The 17389-nt window shown below is 45.1% G+C and overlaps 1 protein-coding gene across 1 annotated transcript; it reads left to right on the plus strand.

Annotated features, from left to right (window-relative positions):
- Window positions 1–1049: 1049 nt before the first annotated feature.
- Grp (gastrin-releasing peptide) lies at window positions 1050–11894 on the plus strand. Its single transcript, XM_005373000.1, has 3 exons — window positions 1050–1457; window positions 6606–6829; window positions 11534–11894. Exons 1-3 carry the CDS (start codon window positions 1319–1321, stop codon window positions 11585–11587), a joined length of 417 nt encoding a protein of 138 aa, XP_005373057.1. The 5' UTR covers window positions 1050–1318; the 3' UTR covers window positions 11588–11894.
- Window positions 11895–17389: the final 5495 nt, after the last annotated feature.

A 17389-nucleotide genomic window follows, 5' to 3' on the forward strand; every position in this document is an offset into this window, starting at 1 on the left:
TGCAGTTAGATCACTCCCTCAGGATAGTATTGTTGTATTTCCTTGGCTACCAATCATGATCTTAAGCATTTTCCCCTTAGAGCCAGGAACATGCACAAAATACTTTTGCAAGCCCAAGAATTCCGTCATGCAATGTGCTGTGTGTGACCACCTAAGACGGGCACAGATGTATTGAATCACTGGATGCTCAGGCAGAAGCATAATTTTCCAACCAGTATCAACACCATGTTGTCAGGGAACACGGAGGACTCACCAGGGAGGAAATTTGCCAGCCCTGGTGGAGGGGGGAATAGACCTCTTCTACTACAAGGACAACCACAGGACCAGCTCCGGCAGCCAAAATGTGGGCGACAGCCTCCTACCACCTTCTATTTATTGTTGCATCTTCTCTTAGCACCCATGGCACTTAGAACCTCAGGAGCTGGGCTGATGACCTGCCTTCAGATCTGAGAACCTAAGGGCAGAGGAGACTTGAGCAGCTATGTGCATTCAGCCCATTGGACAGTGTGAGCTTTCAAGTAGGGGCAACCTAGGGAAATCAGCTGAGAAGCAGCTTCATCTTCTGTTGCATAGAAGCCACGTGCTCCTTGAAGGGATCATGTGTTTACTCGGACTAGCCTTAGCTCCGATCACATCCTCCTTTTTGCCCAACGAATGTGTGTGTGGGTGACTGGAAAGCCGTGGTGGGATTGTGTGGGTTATGGGTGGAAATCTGCAAGAGCGAGACAAGTCCTAAGGTCTACAGGGATGGCGAGGAGGTTGTCGGACGTCACAAGTTCCAAGCCCCTCTAGAAAAACCCAGCCCCAAAGCGTCCATCCTTAGCGCGCAGCCCTTTTGCACCCTGAGATTAGCCCTTCAGGTCCCTGCTCCCTTTTGTAGGTTCCAACATGGAAGGCCCCCCGGGTGAGGCTGGAGAGGAAGGAGTTTACTAAATTGGGTTGGAACCAAGGCGTCGAGGATAGGAGGAATTAATCGGAGGTGGGGAACGCGGACGGGACCAGGGGAGAGAGCGGGGCCACTGTATCGTCACTCGCAGGAAGATGGATGATTTCCCGGGCCGCGCGTCCGGCGGCTCTGTGCGGAGACGTCAGAGCGCTCGGGTCCGTGTTGGAAGAGCCCCCAGCCCCTCCCCGCGCCAGGGCTTCTATATAAAGTCGGGGCCCTAGTGGAGGCTACAGCAGTGGCGCAGACGGCGGAGGTGGTGGCGGAGCTGCTCCGAGGTCGGGTCCTCCCGTCGCTGCTCCGCGGGGAGAACACACTCGCCACCCAGCCTCGCCCAGCCTGGCCGCGGCGCTCCGAGGGCTTCCCACCGGGATCATGCGGCGCCCTGAACTCCCGCTCGTCCTGCTGGCGCTGGTCCTCTGCCAGGCACCCCTGCGGCCAGCCGCCCCGGTGCCGGAGGGCGGAGGGACAGTGCTGGCCAAGATGTACCCACGCGGCAACCACTGGGCGGTGGGTGAGTGTCCCAGTGGGGAGAGTCGTGCGCTCCTGCGCTCTGAGGGCTCGGCCAGCCAGAGGAGACCTGGGTTTGGGTTTGCTCCGAAACACCTATGGCAATCTCCCCAAACTCCACCCGACCCTTCCCACTCCCGAGAGTCTGTGGGTCTGCTTCCTTGATCCTTTCCCGCTGGCTTCGCGTCTGTGCTCACCCTGTTTTCCCCAGGGCACCCCCGCCAGCGCTCAGCTCTTCAATGAAACCCAAGCTTGAATGCAGATTACGCTCCCAGTACCTCCCCGCACCTACTCAGTACCTGCTTTTGTCCACCTGATCTCTACCCTGCCTGGCGTGAATTCTTTTCTTGAGCAACTTGGGGAGCGAGGTCCCCGGAGGGTGTCTCGGATCCCTGGCCCATCCGGCCTTTTCAACTCCGATCGCCAGGGGCTGGAATCTGCTGCGCGACTGCGCCGGGCAGAGCCACAGGTGTGAGGACCTGGGAGCAGCGCTCCCATCCCGGGTTTCAAATCCGGTCAGACTGAATCTCGCCTGCATCTGCGGCTCTCCTGGGTTATCTCAGTTCCCTCCCCCTTTGCCGGGAAATTCCTTCCCTTGTCCGTCCTTCTACCCATCCCTACCTCTTTCCAGCCAGCGCACCGGGCGCTTCAGAAATCTAGCCTCCTCTCCTGCTCCTTCTGGCCTCTCTTTCCTGGACCCCCAGCTCTTCCTCCGTGTCTTTAGATCAGCGACTTCGCACTCCTCTCTCGCTTTTCTCCCATTTCCTCTGCCAAGACGTCCTACTGTCCAGGCAAGGCTGGGAGGTTTCTTAGTCCAGGAATCCTGTCGGTGAAGACTCCAGAGCCCGGTGTGGGTGGGGCTGGGGGCTATCTGCGGGGTCTGCGGTCTTGGGTGCGATGCACCTAGAGCAGTCCTGCAACTGAGATGCAACTAGTGGCCTGGCAGTATCGCCCTGTCCCGACGCTATCACCCCGAGTCTGGGCCTCTTGAACTCTCCCAGAATAGCTTCGGACAAATGCGAAGGATCCAAAGTCCTGGGACATCCTTCCGACCAGGCAAATGCAATAGCTTCAACATTTCCCGGGAAGCTAGTCCATTCCTGAAGAGACTGAAGGCGTGTGTGTGTGTGTGTGTGTGTGTGTGTGTGTGTGTGTGTGAGAAGGACTATTTTTTTTAAAAATCAACTACTTAGAAGCAGGCAAAGCGTGTTGGAAACGTACTCATTAATTCAAGTATCAACTGATTCACAGGTTCTCCTTGCCACTTCGAGGAAGAATTTTGGGGAAGGGTTGGAACTAGAACTGCTTCCTGGGCTTCTCAGTGTTGTATGCACTTTGTCAGAGAAGCAAGAAGCTTGGTTGTAATAGAGCAGGTTCTATAGTTGCGAGAAGTATCAGCTGGCAAATCCTGGCAGGTCCAGGCCCAGAGGATTTGTACCCAGCCAAGAACCCAGCAGCACCGAGTGAAGGGGTTTGCATGGGGAAGCTGAGAAATCCTGCATTTTCAGAATGAGGATACTAGAAGGTGTCAAAGAACCCACACTTAGACGCGATGATTTTTAAATAGGGTTTCTGGGACCCTAGACCTAGTGGCTGTATCATCTGGTCCAGCCACCAGCCAGTGGGATGAGCAGGAAGGGTGGGGTGAGACTTCCAACTTTTTTTTCCTCATCTATTTTTATACTAAAGTGCTTCACTATTAGGTAACCATTGCAGGCCAAAAGGAGGACACCAGAGTTAGCTGGGAAGCTAGCATCAGATTATTTCTGGTGCAAGCCAAGCTGACCCGGATTTACTGTTGTTCTGGAGCACATCTGTCCCCAGGTGTTTAAGGCATCTTTGTTCTTTCACCCTTTATTGTGGTACACAGTATATCTAACCCAAAAGCATAGCATCCAGTGGTGACTCCAAATACCATTTTAAAATCTATTCATACATGCACACTTTTTCCTTTTCCTCCCTTTGCTGGCTGTGGAGTTGAAGAAGAGCAAGGAAAAGGGAAATGAAGTAGGATATCACATTTCAGCCTACAACTATGCTGTACTTGAGGAGTTTGCTAAGGTAGACATACTGTTGGAATACAAGCACTGGCAAGGATGAATAATGTTAGATTTCAAATTTAGCTTTCAGTTATGCTAAAACAATACCTATTCTCTCCAATCACCAAAGACATGCAGTTTAAACTAACATACATATTTTTGTCCACAAGGAAGCTGGCAGCACGCATTTGCAGGCTTGTTAAGTGAATTGCTTCTTCCAGCTGAGAAAAGCACGGTGCAGCAAAGGAAAATAAGATAAGAGCTTGCAAATATAACACATTCCTATGTGATCCGGTGCTCATGGAAGTGTTCTGCTTACACAATGGAAATATATGTAAACACTAACAGTGATGACTATTCTATCTGCTCCCATGAAATGCTCCCAGCTAAGGCTCTAACTGTGGTATGAAGCATGTCCCAGAAGGCTGAATTGGGAAATACTAGTATTCAGCTGCAAAATGGCTTGACATAGTAGTGCTGCCTCAGAAAATGAAATTTAAAGTGTGATGGAGTTCCAGGGCTGAGGGTGCAGCTTAGCGATAGAGCACTTGCCTAACATGTCCTAGGCCTCAAATTCAATCCTCAGCATTCTGGAGTGTGACTCCAGAAAAACTAATACTTAAAAGTACTCAACACTTTTATCTATACCTTGATGTATACCTCCTTAAGTTAGGATAATTTTCAGGTTTTGACTTTAAGGAAATTCATTGATGTTTCAAATCTCCCCTTCAGTGGTGTCTTTAAATGATTAAAACAGACAGAAGCTCCACCCTATGCGCCCAGCAAGATTTTATTTTTCTAGAGCCTGTCTTTTGTCTATGCTGAGATCTCCATTTTTTTTTTATATGGACGTGTGACAGATGATGATGATGTTGCCATGGAAACAACAACGCTTTGGATGACAGTAGCCAGCTCAAAAGTGAAATAGTACCTAGGGAATGTGTGCTTCCCTGGAGTGTTATGGATGGCATGCTTTCCTTAATAACCAGTTTGTAGCTAGGGGTAGAGGGTTTAACACCACACATACCCTTCAGGCAAGTCCTGAAATTAAGTCCAATGCCATAAGGATCTTTATTAAATAAATCACAGAATGGGCAATGACTTTATCCTTCCATTATAGAAAAGTCCACAAATTTATTCAAGCCTGTCAAAAATGAGTTCTTATCTGCAGAAATGTCTACGTCACCTCTCTGCTTAGTTGGCAATAACTCCTCTCTCATTTCCAGCATCCTAACCTGAAGATAGGCCATTAGGGAGGACAAGAGTGACTGAGGTCGTTAGTGGGAGCATGAAGGTTCCAATCCAGCCTTCCAATCATCGTAATTCAATTTCTTCCACACCAATGAAGCTGATGCATCAGCGCCTCCTGGGAGGTTGTGCAACAGTCATCACTGCTAGGGCTGAGCGCAAGGTTGTTTAGTGGGTAGACAAGTTGACCAAGCAGATGAGTGAAGAGCCAAGCATTCTGTATTTCAGTCCTTTGGCCTAGAAGTATCCTCTATAGGACCTTGCAATTATGTGAAGTCTCAGCTCACAGTGACTTGGCAAGCACTCATACTTAAGATCTCACTTGAAGGTTCCCCAGTACTCACAGCGTTAATTTTTATGAGTCACATAATGAGATGAGATATGCCAATGTACAATCCCTATTCCTTTTATAACATTAGAGGGCCTTTGGTAGACCTTATCCTTGTGTCCACACCCAGACTTGAGGTGTTGCTTCCTTACATTCTTAGGAAGGTAAAAGATACTTTGAAATAGTATAATGTCCTAGAATTTGGACTCTGAGCTGATTTCAGTTCTTTGTTTATACCTGTGTCTCCTCTGGCAAGACTTATTCTGAACGAATTTATTTTGGTGGACACTACTATGGTGTGGATCAAATGAAACAATCCACATTTAAACATTCTGTTAGCTGTGAATTGCAGGGGCTAGGACAGCAACAAAGTGATGATAAAGACTTCTTTGTTGGCAGACAGAGCTGCTGGGAAGGGGCCTCTTTCAATTTTAGGTGGCCGAAGATCTTTCAAATATTATTTCTGTGATATTTGCCTTAAATACTTCTAGTGCCAGTCTGTGGTGCAACCACAAAGACCTTTCCTTTGTGTGCTTTAAGCCAAAAACACCAAAGTTTTGTTTGATATTAGAAATTTCACACTGGGCAATAAAGCCCAGTTGCAGAAACATGGGGAAACCAAGTGAATAGAGTCAAATAATGTAAGTATGGTTAAACAGGGACTAAAGTGTTAAGAAAGCAGAATTTGAATTCTATGCCATCTTCAGATCCTGTATTGCATGCATGTCTTCAGTGCTTTGGTCTCCATACCAGCAGCTCTCATTTATTTGTATGGTCAGTACACATCCCTGGAGCCACTGAGACCCTTCCACTGGCTACTTTGTACATCCAAGAAAAATTTCTGCATTATGTGGCTGGCAAGTGTTAGTCAGAACTTGTTTTCAGCTTGTTTTTCATTACACTCTTAACAAATCGTAATTTCTAGGTGACATCTCCTAGATTCAATCTCAGCTCAAGTTCTGAGAAAAAGTTTAAATGAAAAATTCCTTTGATACATTTGTATTACAGACAAGAGCAAGGCAACGTTGTTTTTTTTTTTTTTTTAATCAGACAAAGAAACACACCAAGACTTTTATTTTCAGCAGCAATTCACAATCGGCTGAGAAAGATGTTTAAATTTCATCTTTCAGTTGGGAACAGAAGTCAGTACCCACAGAATTGGTTATAGAATTTTAGATCTGGAAGCTTCCTTGAATTTAATCTAGCCCCCCTCCCCAATTCATTTATAGTTGAGGGAATTAAAGACTGGGGATGCGAGGCAACTTGGCTGAGGTCACCCAGCTAGTTAGTAGAGCAGCTGGAACCAAACCCACGGTTCCTGGGGTACAGTTCTGAATTTGGCCCAGCTCATGGCACATTATGAACAGAGCAAAATCCCTGCCTTATGTAAACTAACTCTTAATCATCCACTGCAGTTCAGCCTGCACGTAAAAGGAAGCAGCACAAATACTGTACAGTAGGTGTTTCTTGTTTGTTCATTCATTCTCCTTGGTTAGATTTGTGGCATTCTGGTTTGTTTCTGTTTTTGTTTTTACAGGGCACTTAATGGGGAAAAAGAGCACAGGAGAATCCCCACTTGTGCTTGAAGGAGATGGCCTGAAGGAGCAACTAAGGGAAGCCGTTCAGTGGGAAGAGGCTACAAGGAATTTGCTGGGCCTCATAGAAGCAAAGGGGAACAGAAGTCATCAGTCACCTCAGCTCAAGTCCTTAAGCAACCACCAGCCTTCTTGGCACACAGAGGATAGCAGCAACTTGAAAGATGTAGGTTCAATGGGCAAAAGTGACATCAAACATACTTGGGAGGTGGGGTGGGAGATATATAAGGACACCTGGAAAGAGGAGTTTGATTAGGGGAATATCAAATTGCTTATGCTACATGTCTCCATAGCTACCACATAGGTCAACATCAATGCATGCTAGGCAAACTAGTAGACAGTTTCCATGCTCTATTTTGTTATTGGCAGAATAGATTACTGCTCCTCTTATTTTTTTTTTTTTTTTTTTTTTTCCTCCGGTACCGGGAACGGAACTCATGACCTTGCGCTTGCCAGGCAGGCGCTTTGCCGCTGAGCTAAATCCCCAGCCCTGCTCCTCTTAATACATAAAAAAGTTGTTGTTTCCAAGCTCTGGTGTAGGAGTTTTATTAGCAATTGTGTTTATTGAAGTTATGCACTGTGAGCCCTACAAGAATATTTTGATAGTGAAGCTATGAACTATATTTGAGTAAATCTCTATAGGTCTGTAGATATATTTAGTTTTGATAAGCACCAGTGGAAGGAAGAGCTTATTCACAGATATTTTTAGAAGAGAGTATTCTTGTTTGTATGCAAGAAGTATTTCTTCCTGTTTGTTCCATGGTCACCTGGCTCAGGTTTAATTCTGATATTTCAAAGCTTAGTGAATACATCTGGGGCCAGCTAATATGCCCTGAATATAATTTTATAGAGGACATGAAAAATATTAATAGGAAATTCTAGCAATATTTATTTACAAAGTAAATAAAACAAAGGGGAGCATACATTTTATAGGAAGAAAGCAAGACAACTGAAAATGAGGTAATTATCATAACTTTAAAGAAGTTTCTGTGAAATGTATAATAAAAGGTAAAAACAATAATTGCCATGATTATAACTGCTAGTTTTCATGAATGTTTAGTATAATCCAAGTAAGTAGTCTCTCTCTCTCTTTTTCTCTTTCTCTTTCTCTTCCTCTCTCTCTCTCTCTCTCTCTCTCTCTGCTTTATACTCACTGTAGTGTTAGTAGGAAGATTTTGTACTCTCTTGTTCTGGAGATTGAACCCAAGGCCTCCCAACATGCTAAGCACCTGCTCTGTAACTGAGCTGCAGCCTATTTTAGAGATAAGAAAACTGAGACTAGTCACAGAACTTTCCTTTGGTGAAATCAGGGCAAAAGCCTGTGCTCAGTCTGCCTCAGACCATCTGTACCCGCAGGATCTCCAGGGAATGGTCCTCATGGATCTTAAATATGCAGAATACCTGTATCTAGCACTAGCAGGCCTTCTTTCTCTTTGTTTTTGGCAATGCATAATACTACTTGTCATTCACAAAGCTTGGAGACCCTGCTGGTTCATTCTTTCATGGTGGCTAGCTTTTTGATTAACGTCACTTTGCAGAGCCTTGGAGCTGGCTTTGCCGAGTCTCAGCCGGCTTCCCTGGAGGAAGGCTGCTTCACTGCTGCATGTCTCCTGAGGGTTCTCTATACCAAATGCAGACTAAAAGTTAAATTGTTGCATGAGACATGTAGAGAGAAAGCCTTCAGTAGCTTTTATTAGAAAAAAAATCTGCATTAAAGCAACCACTACGAAAATAAGCAGCAACCAGTACAAAAGTAAGTACCAACTTTATAGAAAGCCTCTTGTTACGCCTATGTACAGGTGTTAGGTGATCAGCTCCATTTGTTTGTTGATGGATCACAAGCTTTGAAGGCAGTGTGGACTTCCTCTAGGTGGATGTCTAACTAGAGTGCCTTTCTCATTTGTTGGAAAAATTACAAAAATTGCCACCACACAGCCTCCTCAAATAACTTTTCCAGACATTGGAATAGGCTCGCTCTTCTGGCTCATGCATAAAATACTATCTCCCAACATGCACAGCTGTGTTATTAGTCTATAATGTTTCATTTTTGGAACCAAATGGTAGTGTCTAGTTTGAGTTGCTTTGATCCCTATTGGTTCTGTCAGTCTTGGGAATCTTTTGAAAATTTCAAGTCTTTCCTTGAATATCAAAAACTTCGTGTGTTAGGAAGAATATTTAGCGCTTCAAAGACAATGATGAAAGACTACCCCGAAAGGTCTCTGAGTGGCAGTATTATAGGATGTATTGAGTGGACAGCAATGGAGAATGACTACTCAAAAAAGGGCAATATTTCTCCCAAGGTGAGGTGATTTTCCTTAAAAATCAGGCTTTGCTTTCTACACTGTTTTTTTACGTGTTGTTTTTCTTCTCTCTTTTTTTCAAGTTTAGAAAGCCTATCCCATTTTATTCTCCTCAAGTTGAACAATTTGTTAGTGTACATATTGATCCTATTATTTTGGACATGTTTCCCAGTAATGTGAAAAACAAATCTGACAACTCACTGTTTGCAGATACCAAGGTAGTAATTTATCACTCCTCTTGCTTAAGAGATTTTGTGTCAGTGAAAGTATGTGGTTAGGAGAATTGGAAACATAATTCATGTACAGAAAGGAAGAGTGTCTAAAGAACAGTTCTACTAGAAATCCATAAATCTCTCAGAGCTGAGGAGAAGTTTAATAACTTCGCTGAGTATTGCCAGAATTAGCAGCAGGAGCTTTCAAAGGCTGAAGGACTTGGCTTAAAAATTAAAAACCATCCACATATGCTGTTCTCTCCCATTATAGTAATAAAACACCAAATCCTGTTGCCAGCTCTCCCAAGCTGTAGTTAGAAACTCTGGGCAGTTCCCATGTTTTGATGACAACAGTGCTTAACTCAGAAAGATGTGTGGGAATGCGCACTGACTAGCTGATCATGGCATACAGGCTCCAGGACTTTACGAGCAAGAATGGCCTAGAAATTTCAAGGTTAACCTTAATCATCCTTTCACTTGTGTCCTTCTCCCAAATCCTTTAATTCCATCCTGAAGGTAATGGAATTTTTACCTCATGGTTTTTAAAATATTAGAGGGTGTTCAGGTCCACTCCAGGGCCTAATTCAGAATCCTCCACATGTATGTAGATTGTGCTGTGACAAATGAAGGTTCCAACTGCCCTTGGGGTTATCTTGTAATTTGAGCCCCATAGCTTGTTCCTTGAAGCCTCAGGTTTTTCCTTTCATTTAGCAGGCATGAAGAAAGGAGATGGGGTTGGGGAATGGACACCAGAGGTTGTTCTGGAAAGGGAGTAGATGTGTAAGCTTGTCCTTACTTTGAAGGGACCCCTCTCTGTGTCAACGCTCAGCGATCACTGTGAGACATAGGGAGGTTTTGCTTCTTAATATTTGCAATTCTCCAGAAGTAGTTCCACGTGCAGAAAAAGCAACACATACTACAGAATAACTAATGACCCTGCACTTACCCCAGTGGTTTCTATGAAGGAAAAGAGAAGCCAGCCCCTACCTCAAACAGAATTCCACCCCATCCCCAACCATTTCTGCCTCCTGGGTCTTGATCTTCCAAAGTTACACTTGAAGATACTTTTCATTTTCACTTTGCTTCTATTCCCTTGAGCCAAACCTCTCAATTCAATGTTTAGGGTGTGTGGGGGGAGTGCCTTTATGGATTTTCCCCACACCTTAGCTTTATGGATTTTCCCTTTACAGATTATGCCCTAGCACCTTTTAGACCAGAGTCTCCTATGGCAGGACGGATGGTGGCATCTCCAGGCGGGACACAGGCCCTTAATGGTGCAGTCTGGGTTGGCTGAGGAAGGCAAAGTTAATTGGCAAGGTTGGGAACTGAGCCACAGCCCTGGGCTCATTAGCATCTGCTCAAAAGTGTCCAGCCACATAGCAGGTAACCATTTGCCTAAGAATAGCCGTAGTTCCTTTATTAGAAGAAATAAATAGCCAGTCTGGAAGTTGGGGAATCTGAATTGCCAGAGAATCCTGGGAAGAGTAATAAACTCTAGTGTGGGTAAAACATAATAAGCTCTGGTCTCTCATCTCATTGGGGAAATATTGCTATAGGGGAACAAAGAAGTGGTTGTGTTGTTGTTTTGTTTTTTAAAATTGCAGCCACCCTTTCTCCAGTCTTAGTTAAGTTGAGCAGAAGCCACAACAAGCCACAATAAATTTAGAATTTTGGCAGAAACCCAAATTAACACCGTTTCTCAAGATGTCCCACACTACTACCATTTACAGTCTGTGTTTGCAGTGTGTAATTTGGAAACTAGGTCTGATTGCTGTAACGAAGCATTGCCAAAGTAAGCCAAGAGAGAATTAAATACCACCTCTCTGTCTCAGCTACTACTCTAGGAATAAATTCCTGGGAGTAATACTTTTAATCTCCAACACTGGGTAAAACGTACTTGAGTAATCAGATCAGGGGCAAGTTAAGTGGACACAAAAAGATCCCTAAAATGCATCTGCTTTGAAAAGTAGACATTAATATCATTGTTTCTCAAACACTGGGTGCTCAGACGCACTGAGGGGGTTATGAAGGCAGATTGCCTGTCAGGCTCCTCCTCTAAGTCATTCAGATTGAGGTTGACTCAAGAATTTATCCAGTAGGCCAGGCATGGTGGCATACACCTATAATCCCAGCACTTGGGAGGCTGAGGCAGGAGGATCCTTGCAATTATGAGACCAGCCCGGGCTACAAAGTGAGCTCAAGGCCAGCCTGAACTGCATAGCAACACCCTGTCTCAAAAAAAAAAAAAAAAAAAAAAGAATTTGCCCAGTAAACTCTCCACTGACGCTGATGGTCTGTTGGGAATGGGTTACACTTCTGTGTCACTAATGTGTTTAACTCTTTCTAATATTTTTTAAGTTGGTAGACTATCTGCTCCAGGTTCTTAAGGGGAAGGAAGGAACCCCCAGCTAAACAGCCAATGGTGACAACAGCCACAAAGGAACAGAACAAAATCCTTAAGAGACTGCATTCTGCAAGCATCGACTCTACTGGATCACAAAGATCTCGTTTGTGCAAAAACACTTTGCTAGTCTCGTATCTTTCAACCTTGACTAAATTAGTGATTTTCAAGCAGTATCTTCTGGTTTGAACTTGTTTGCTGTGAACAGTTGTCCAAAACAGAGTCTTCCAATGATTGCTTTGTACATCTAGACTACTTGTTAATTAGATTCAGGGCCCCAGTCTGTTACCATTCACAATAAAAGCTTAAACGTATTGTCCAGCGGGAAGGTTGTTCTTTTCTTTCAAGTCCAAATGAGAGGACAGTGCGGCAGAGATGAGCAGTCCTTGTGTGGTTATGAATTAAGTCAGGCTGAATCGATAGCACGGCCCTCTGAAGGCCACTTAGTGAGTCCTCATAGTGTGTAATGGCCCTTCCAGAAGCTCATGGTCTTTTATTATCTCCGTTAGACTGGCTAGGTTGGAGACAGAGGCTGGCCCTAAGTAATTCCCTTCTCTTCAGCCTTTGCCGTGACCAGATATGTTGCTGATGTTATTGATACACCCTTTTTAACAGCCCTGCAAAGTGAGAATAATCATTCTCATCCAGTAGATGAGGACACAGAGGATTAGGGACATCAGGTGGTTTGCCACATAGTAAACATAGCTGAGACCCAAACATCCACAGTCACCAGGTTTTCTGCCTTGCACCATTTTAAATCCTTCTTCCTAGCTGGGTGTGGTGGTGCATCCCTATAATCCTAGCGCTCTGGGAGGCTGTGGTAGGAGGACTGCGAGTTTCAGCCCAGCCTGTGCAACTTAGTGATTTACCAAGACCTTGTCTCAAGATAAAAAATGGCCAGGGATGCAGCTCAGTGAGAAGGCCCTGGGTCTGATCCCTAGGAAAACCAAGCCAATCCAATCCAAACCAAACCAAACCAAACCTTTTTAGCATATTTAGCAAGTAGAACTGTTTCAAAATTTCACTGCCCATCTGGGAGGAAAAGTTGTCCCCCTTGTCAGATTTAGCCAGCTCAGTGGCAAAAAGATAAGATGAATTCAAACAATTGTTTCCATTTTCAAAGAATGTGGCCTGGCGGTTTGTCACCACTCACCAGCTCCATTTTCTCACGACATTTGCACAGTAACAGATTTCGAAGCGTTTTTGCCATATGTTTAGGTTTTCTTCATTTAGGAAAACCACATTTGCAACCTTAGAGAGATCTATCTCCCTCTTGTTTTGATTGCCAAAGAACCACAGAAGAGATGTCGTGTTCTTTCTAATTTCTTTTAAAACCATATCGATTCAAAACTTATACAAAGTGAGACTTGGGGAAATATGCAAAATGTATCTTCAGCGTCCTTCTAGCCTCCCCCTCAGGGTCCCTGTTAGGCTTTTCCCCAGGAACATGATCGTGGGTTGTGTCAGCTAAAGCCCCATGCAGCTGAAGGGGGAGGGTGGGGCTCTCCAAAGGATTCGTCCTCTATAGGACCCCAGGAAGATGAAAACCATCTCCCACACCCAGGTGAGCTTTCTCTAACAATGGCATCACAGGCAGGGAGAACACACTTCTTAGACATGAGGGGGTGTGGCTAGAATCACCCCCTGTAGACTGTCACTTGTTGGGTTTTTCCACGAGAGTGGATACACACGATCCTGCGTTTTGGTGGAAAGCATTTCTCCTCAGAGTTTGGGCTGAAAGATAAGAACAGCTCACTCAGGGCTCCTGACCTTGCAGGGTTCCTCCCTGCTAAGCCCAGGTCAAGATTAGAATTCCATTAACTGAGAGATGTGTTCTTCCTTACCTGAAGGGCTTCTTGAGCTTTTTCCCAAGTGGTGTTATATCACATACACACCTGTGTGTGCCTGCTGGGTCCCGTAATTACTAGCTGCAGAGAAGAGCACCTGCCTTTGATAGTTTAAGCAGAGAAGGAGGGATCTATGAGAGGATGTGAAACAGGGAAGAACAGAGAGAGGGGCTCAAGGCTTGAGCCGGAACTTGTAGGTTCAGTACTCACAGCCTGCTCCTGACTTGGTTGATGCGATGGCTGCCTTAGAAGTCCTCTGCCCTTACCTCTGCCCTTACTACCTGCCCCACCAGGGCATGGTGTCCTGAAAGCCTCACCCACTGGGACTCAGTCCCAAATCAGTCTTTAAGTTCCTTACCAGTATTTGTTTGCAGTACATAATAATTACATTTGCTTTTGGGAACTGGAGCCCATCCCTACTGCATCTTGATCATGTTCACAGCCCATTCTCTCTTCCCTCTTTTTCAGGCCCCCTTCTCATCTCCCAGAAATCTAGCCCCATTTTCTACCGCCTCTCCTTTATTCTGCTCTTTAAATTGTTTATATTTTGGGTTTCTCATACAGAGGAGACCATGCAATATTGAACTTCCTGTGTCTGATTCTAAATCAGCCTTGAATAAGGATGCTTGCTCAGTGGGACCTAGATTGCAGACCCCTCTCTAGCTGCAAGGGCAGCTGGAAATGTAGCTTTTAGGATTCTGCTGTGGGAACACAGGACTAAACTTATGGGACCCTCTCAGAAGCAGAGAGGGTGTGAAAAGATATGATCAAGCACAAATAAAAGATGTTCCCTCCTCTTTTTGTCCAGAAAAAGATTTTCCCCTTTGATTTCTGCCCACTGTTGATAAAGAGAACAGTTAGTACCCAACATGGGATTCTGGGCAAACAGGGCCTGGTGGTTGCTGTCCATGGCACACAGGCCAGGTGTGAGCACAAAGCAAAAATACGTTTCTAAGAGGTGGCGATGTTTAGAAATCCTTGCAGCAAAGCAGGATAATCAAGAGGCAGAATCTAAAAGGGAAGAAAGCAATAACAGCCTTCAAATTTGGTCTTTTAGAGTCTTTTTTTTTTTTTTTAAGTGCTGCAGGGTGGATTGCTGTGGGTAATTTGGCAATCTCTGCCTATGATCAGAGATTCAGAAACACACTAGACAAGCATTTCAAGTAGTACAGTACAATTTTTAGCTTCAAAAATGCCCACCTTTCAGTTCCTGCTGGGGGTATTGGATCATCACAGAGCATTTAAACCCAGCTCAGATGTGTGGGGGATAATCTCAGTAGAAATGTGGGAATTGCATTATTCACTTCCTCGGCCACGGGCTGCTGTAATGGGACTGTATGAATTGACTGAGGGAGATTCACAACAGTGGACTCTTAGCATTCTCAAAGTGAAGGGCTCATATGGACTAAAAGCTCCATATCACCCAGTTAATCACCGTAGATGAGACCCAGATAAGACTCAGAGCCTCTTTCTACATTTCACTCCTTTTACAGCTACTTTATGTGGTCCACATACGTTAAATAATGCATAGCCTGGCAGACGGAGAGCAGATCGTTACCATGGGTAGCTTGAATGGCCGCCTGCTCAAAGTTTGAGGATGAGTCCCAGCTCAGAGGAACTTTGTGTAGCCTCCAGGAGAATGAGCTCTTCAAGGTCCCGCTTTCAATACTGTAATCACACTCTACCCTTTTCTAGAGGGCTGTCATTCTTCAGCTCACCTTGGAATAGATATCTATGCATTAAAAGCACACTTTGCACATGACAAAATATGGTTACTCATATTTTTAAAAATTCTCTTGTGATTGCTACTTAGCTCTGTGAGTTATTAATGTCCATTTTACATGTAAAAATGTCCTGTTGGATGTTAATGATTTTTGCCTATTAGTTCCAAATAAGAAATTTCTCTTACTGTCTTAACATGATAATTGACAACCCAGAACGCTCTCCTTTGGAAGCACATGAGAATTTAGCTGTCAATTATATCTATATTGATTAGAGATTGTATTTAAATATATGTGACAAAACCAAGCCCAACCAAATATCCATGGTTGAAAGAACATAAAGTTGAATTATCTCTCATATCATAAAAAGTCTAAAGGTTGGCAGTGAAGTGATCCACAAACTCAGAGCTAAGAGTTTTGTGATATTCTTCAATTTCCCTTCATCACCAGTCACAAGGTGGCTGCCACAGCTCCAGCCAACCTATCCCAGTTTCATCTAGGAAAAACAAAGGGAAACAGGAAAGTGTGGGATCCGTATCAGGAGAGCAAAGCTTTCTCAGACATGTTCAGCCTCTGTGTTCTGGTCAGAACTGAGTCACAGGGGAGAAGCTGAGAAATGTCAGATTTCAGGTGGGGACATTGCAAACCCATCACCCCCCCCCCAAAAAAAACCCCTCCAAACAAAAGCTAGCTAGTGTGACCTGTTATTATGACATGGAGTACTGAGAAGAAGCAAGGTGGAACTAGTGGGTGTTATGCTGGATATGACCAGTGGAGGCCTGGATAGCGGTGTCCATGTTTGGTCAGAAACTGCCCCAACCACGTCTCATTCCACATACTGAGTGCAAGAAACGCAAGGTTCTCGGGCAGTATGCTTCCTGCATGGCCTCCCCTCCCCTTTGTCCCTGAAGACAAGACAGTAATAGCACCATATTTCGTAGCTTGGGCACATCTTAATTTCTAAAACTAAACCCAAGTTTCTCTTTATGTGGAAAAGACCCACTTTGAGCCCTGTCATATCCATCTGCCCACGCGGGCACAGGGTTTGCAAGTGTATACGGGTGACGGTGTCCGTGGCCTCCTCATCCACGTCCCCTCAGGCGCAGGGTCTTGGTGCAAAAACTGCACCCAGCTCAGCACTCCAGGCTCCGACGGAGGGGACCCGTGTTGCTGCTTCTCTTTCCCCTGTCATCGGACTCCTTTGTGAACAGATGATGTGCGAGGATTCCGCATGCTCTCTAGCTGGAAAAAAAGACTGCTTTTGTAGACTTTCAGGAATAATGAGTGTTGAATTAGTTAGGATTCCCGTGGCTGTGAATGATAGAGAACCCTCAACTCAAATTGGCATTAAAGATAGAAAGATTTACCTCACATAAAAGAACTCTAGAGAAAAAGGTGTGTGTGTGTATATACACATACATGTGTGCGTGTATGTGTAGGTGGGTGGGGGCTTGGGCACTCACGCTCACTTAGTTCAAGGTAACTCGGTGACTTAAAAACTCCTTCAGGGATGGCTGAGGGTCTTCCCATCTTCTCACTCTGCCAGCAGCACTTCAGACATGTCTTTAAGCCAACTTCTCTCATGGTCACAGGTTGGCTGCTGGAATCTCAGATGTCACATCCAGGCACAACAACATTCAGAGGAGGAAGGTGAGAGGCCACCTCTTTCTCAGCTTTGCCTTCCCAACAGAGCTAAGTCCTCTCCCTACTTGCTTACAATTTGCCCAAACCCAACCCTGACGAAGGGGACCAGACTACTATGACTGGAGTCATGCGAGGACCGGTGTGTCACTGGGAGCAGCACCAACCGCCTAAGCCAGATCAAGAGTTTCTCAGCAAGCAAGCAGGCTAGTGACCTGGGATGGACACCCAAGCGCATCTGCTACAGCATGAATTTCGTTTCTTGGGAGCACCCCCAATTCTGGTTCTTTTGATAGAGCAATTTCAAAAGTTGCTTGCTCCTACTTAGTACAAATAGTCTAAGTTTTATTCCACTGTCGGGTGCTCCCTGAAGTTTTGGGGGAGAGTTTCAAGACCTCAGACTCTCAGAGCAAGCAGCAGCCATCGCTTGAGGCGCGGGCAGTGTGATTGCAGTCTAGGGCGGGTGTTCTCCTTTGTGTGGGCGCCTCTCACCACTCACTCCTTTCTTCGCTTTGAAGACAAGTGGCCATTCCTGTAACAACGTAATTGCTGCTCTGCCTCCACCGCTGAAATAAACAGAAATGAAAAGGAAATAGAAAGCATC

This window comes from Chinchilla lanigera, unplaced genomic scaffold, assembly GCF_000276665.1.
Source record: "Chinchilla lanigera isolate Chin_1 unplaced genomic scaffold, ChiLan1.0 scaffold00001, whole genome shotgun sequence".
NCBI classification, from domain to species: domain Eukaryota; kingdom Metazoa; phylum Chordata; class Mammalia; order Rodentia; family Chinchillidae; genus Chinchilla; species Chinchilla lanigera.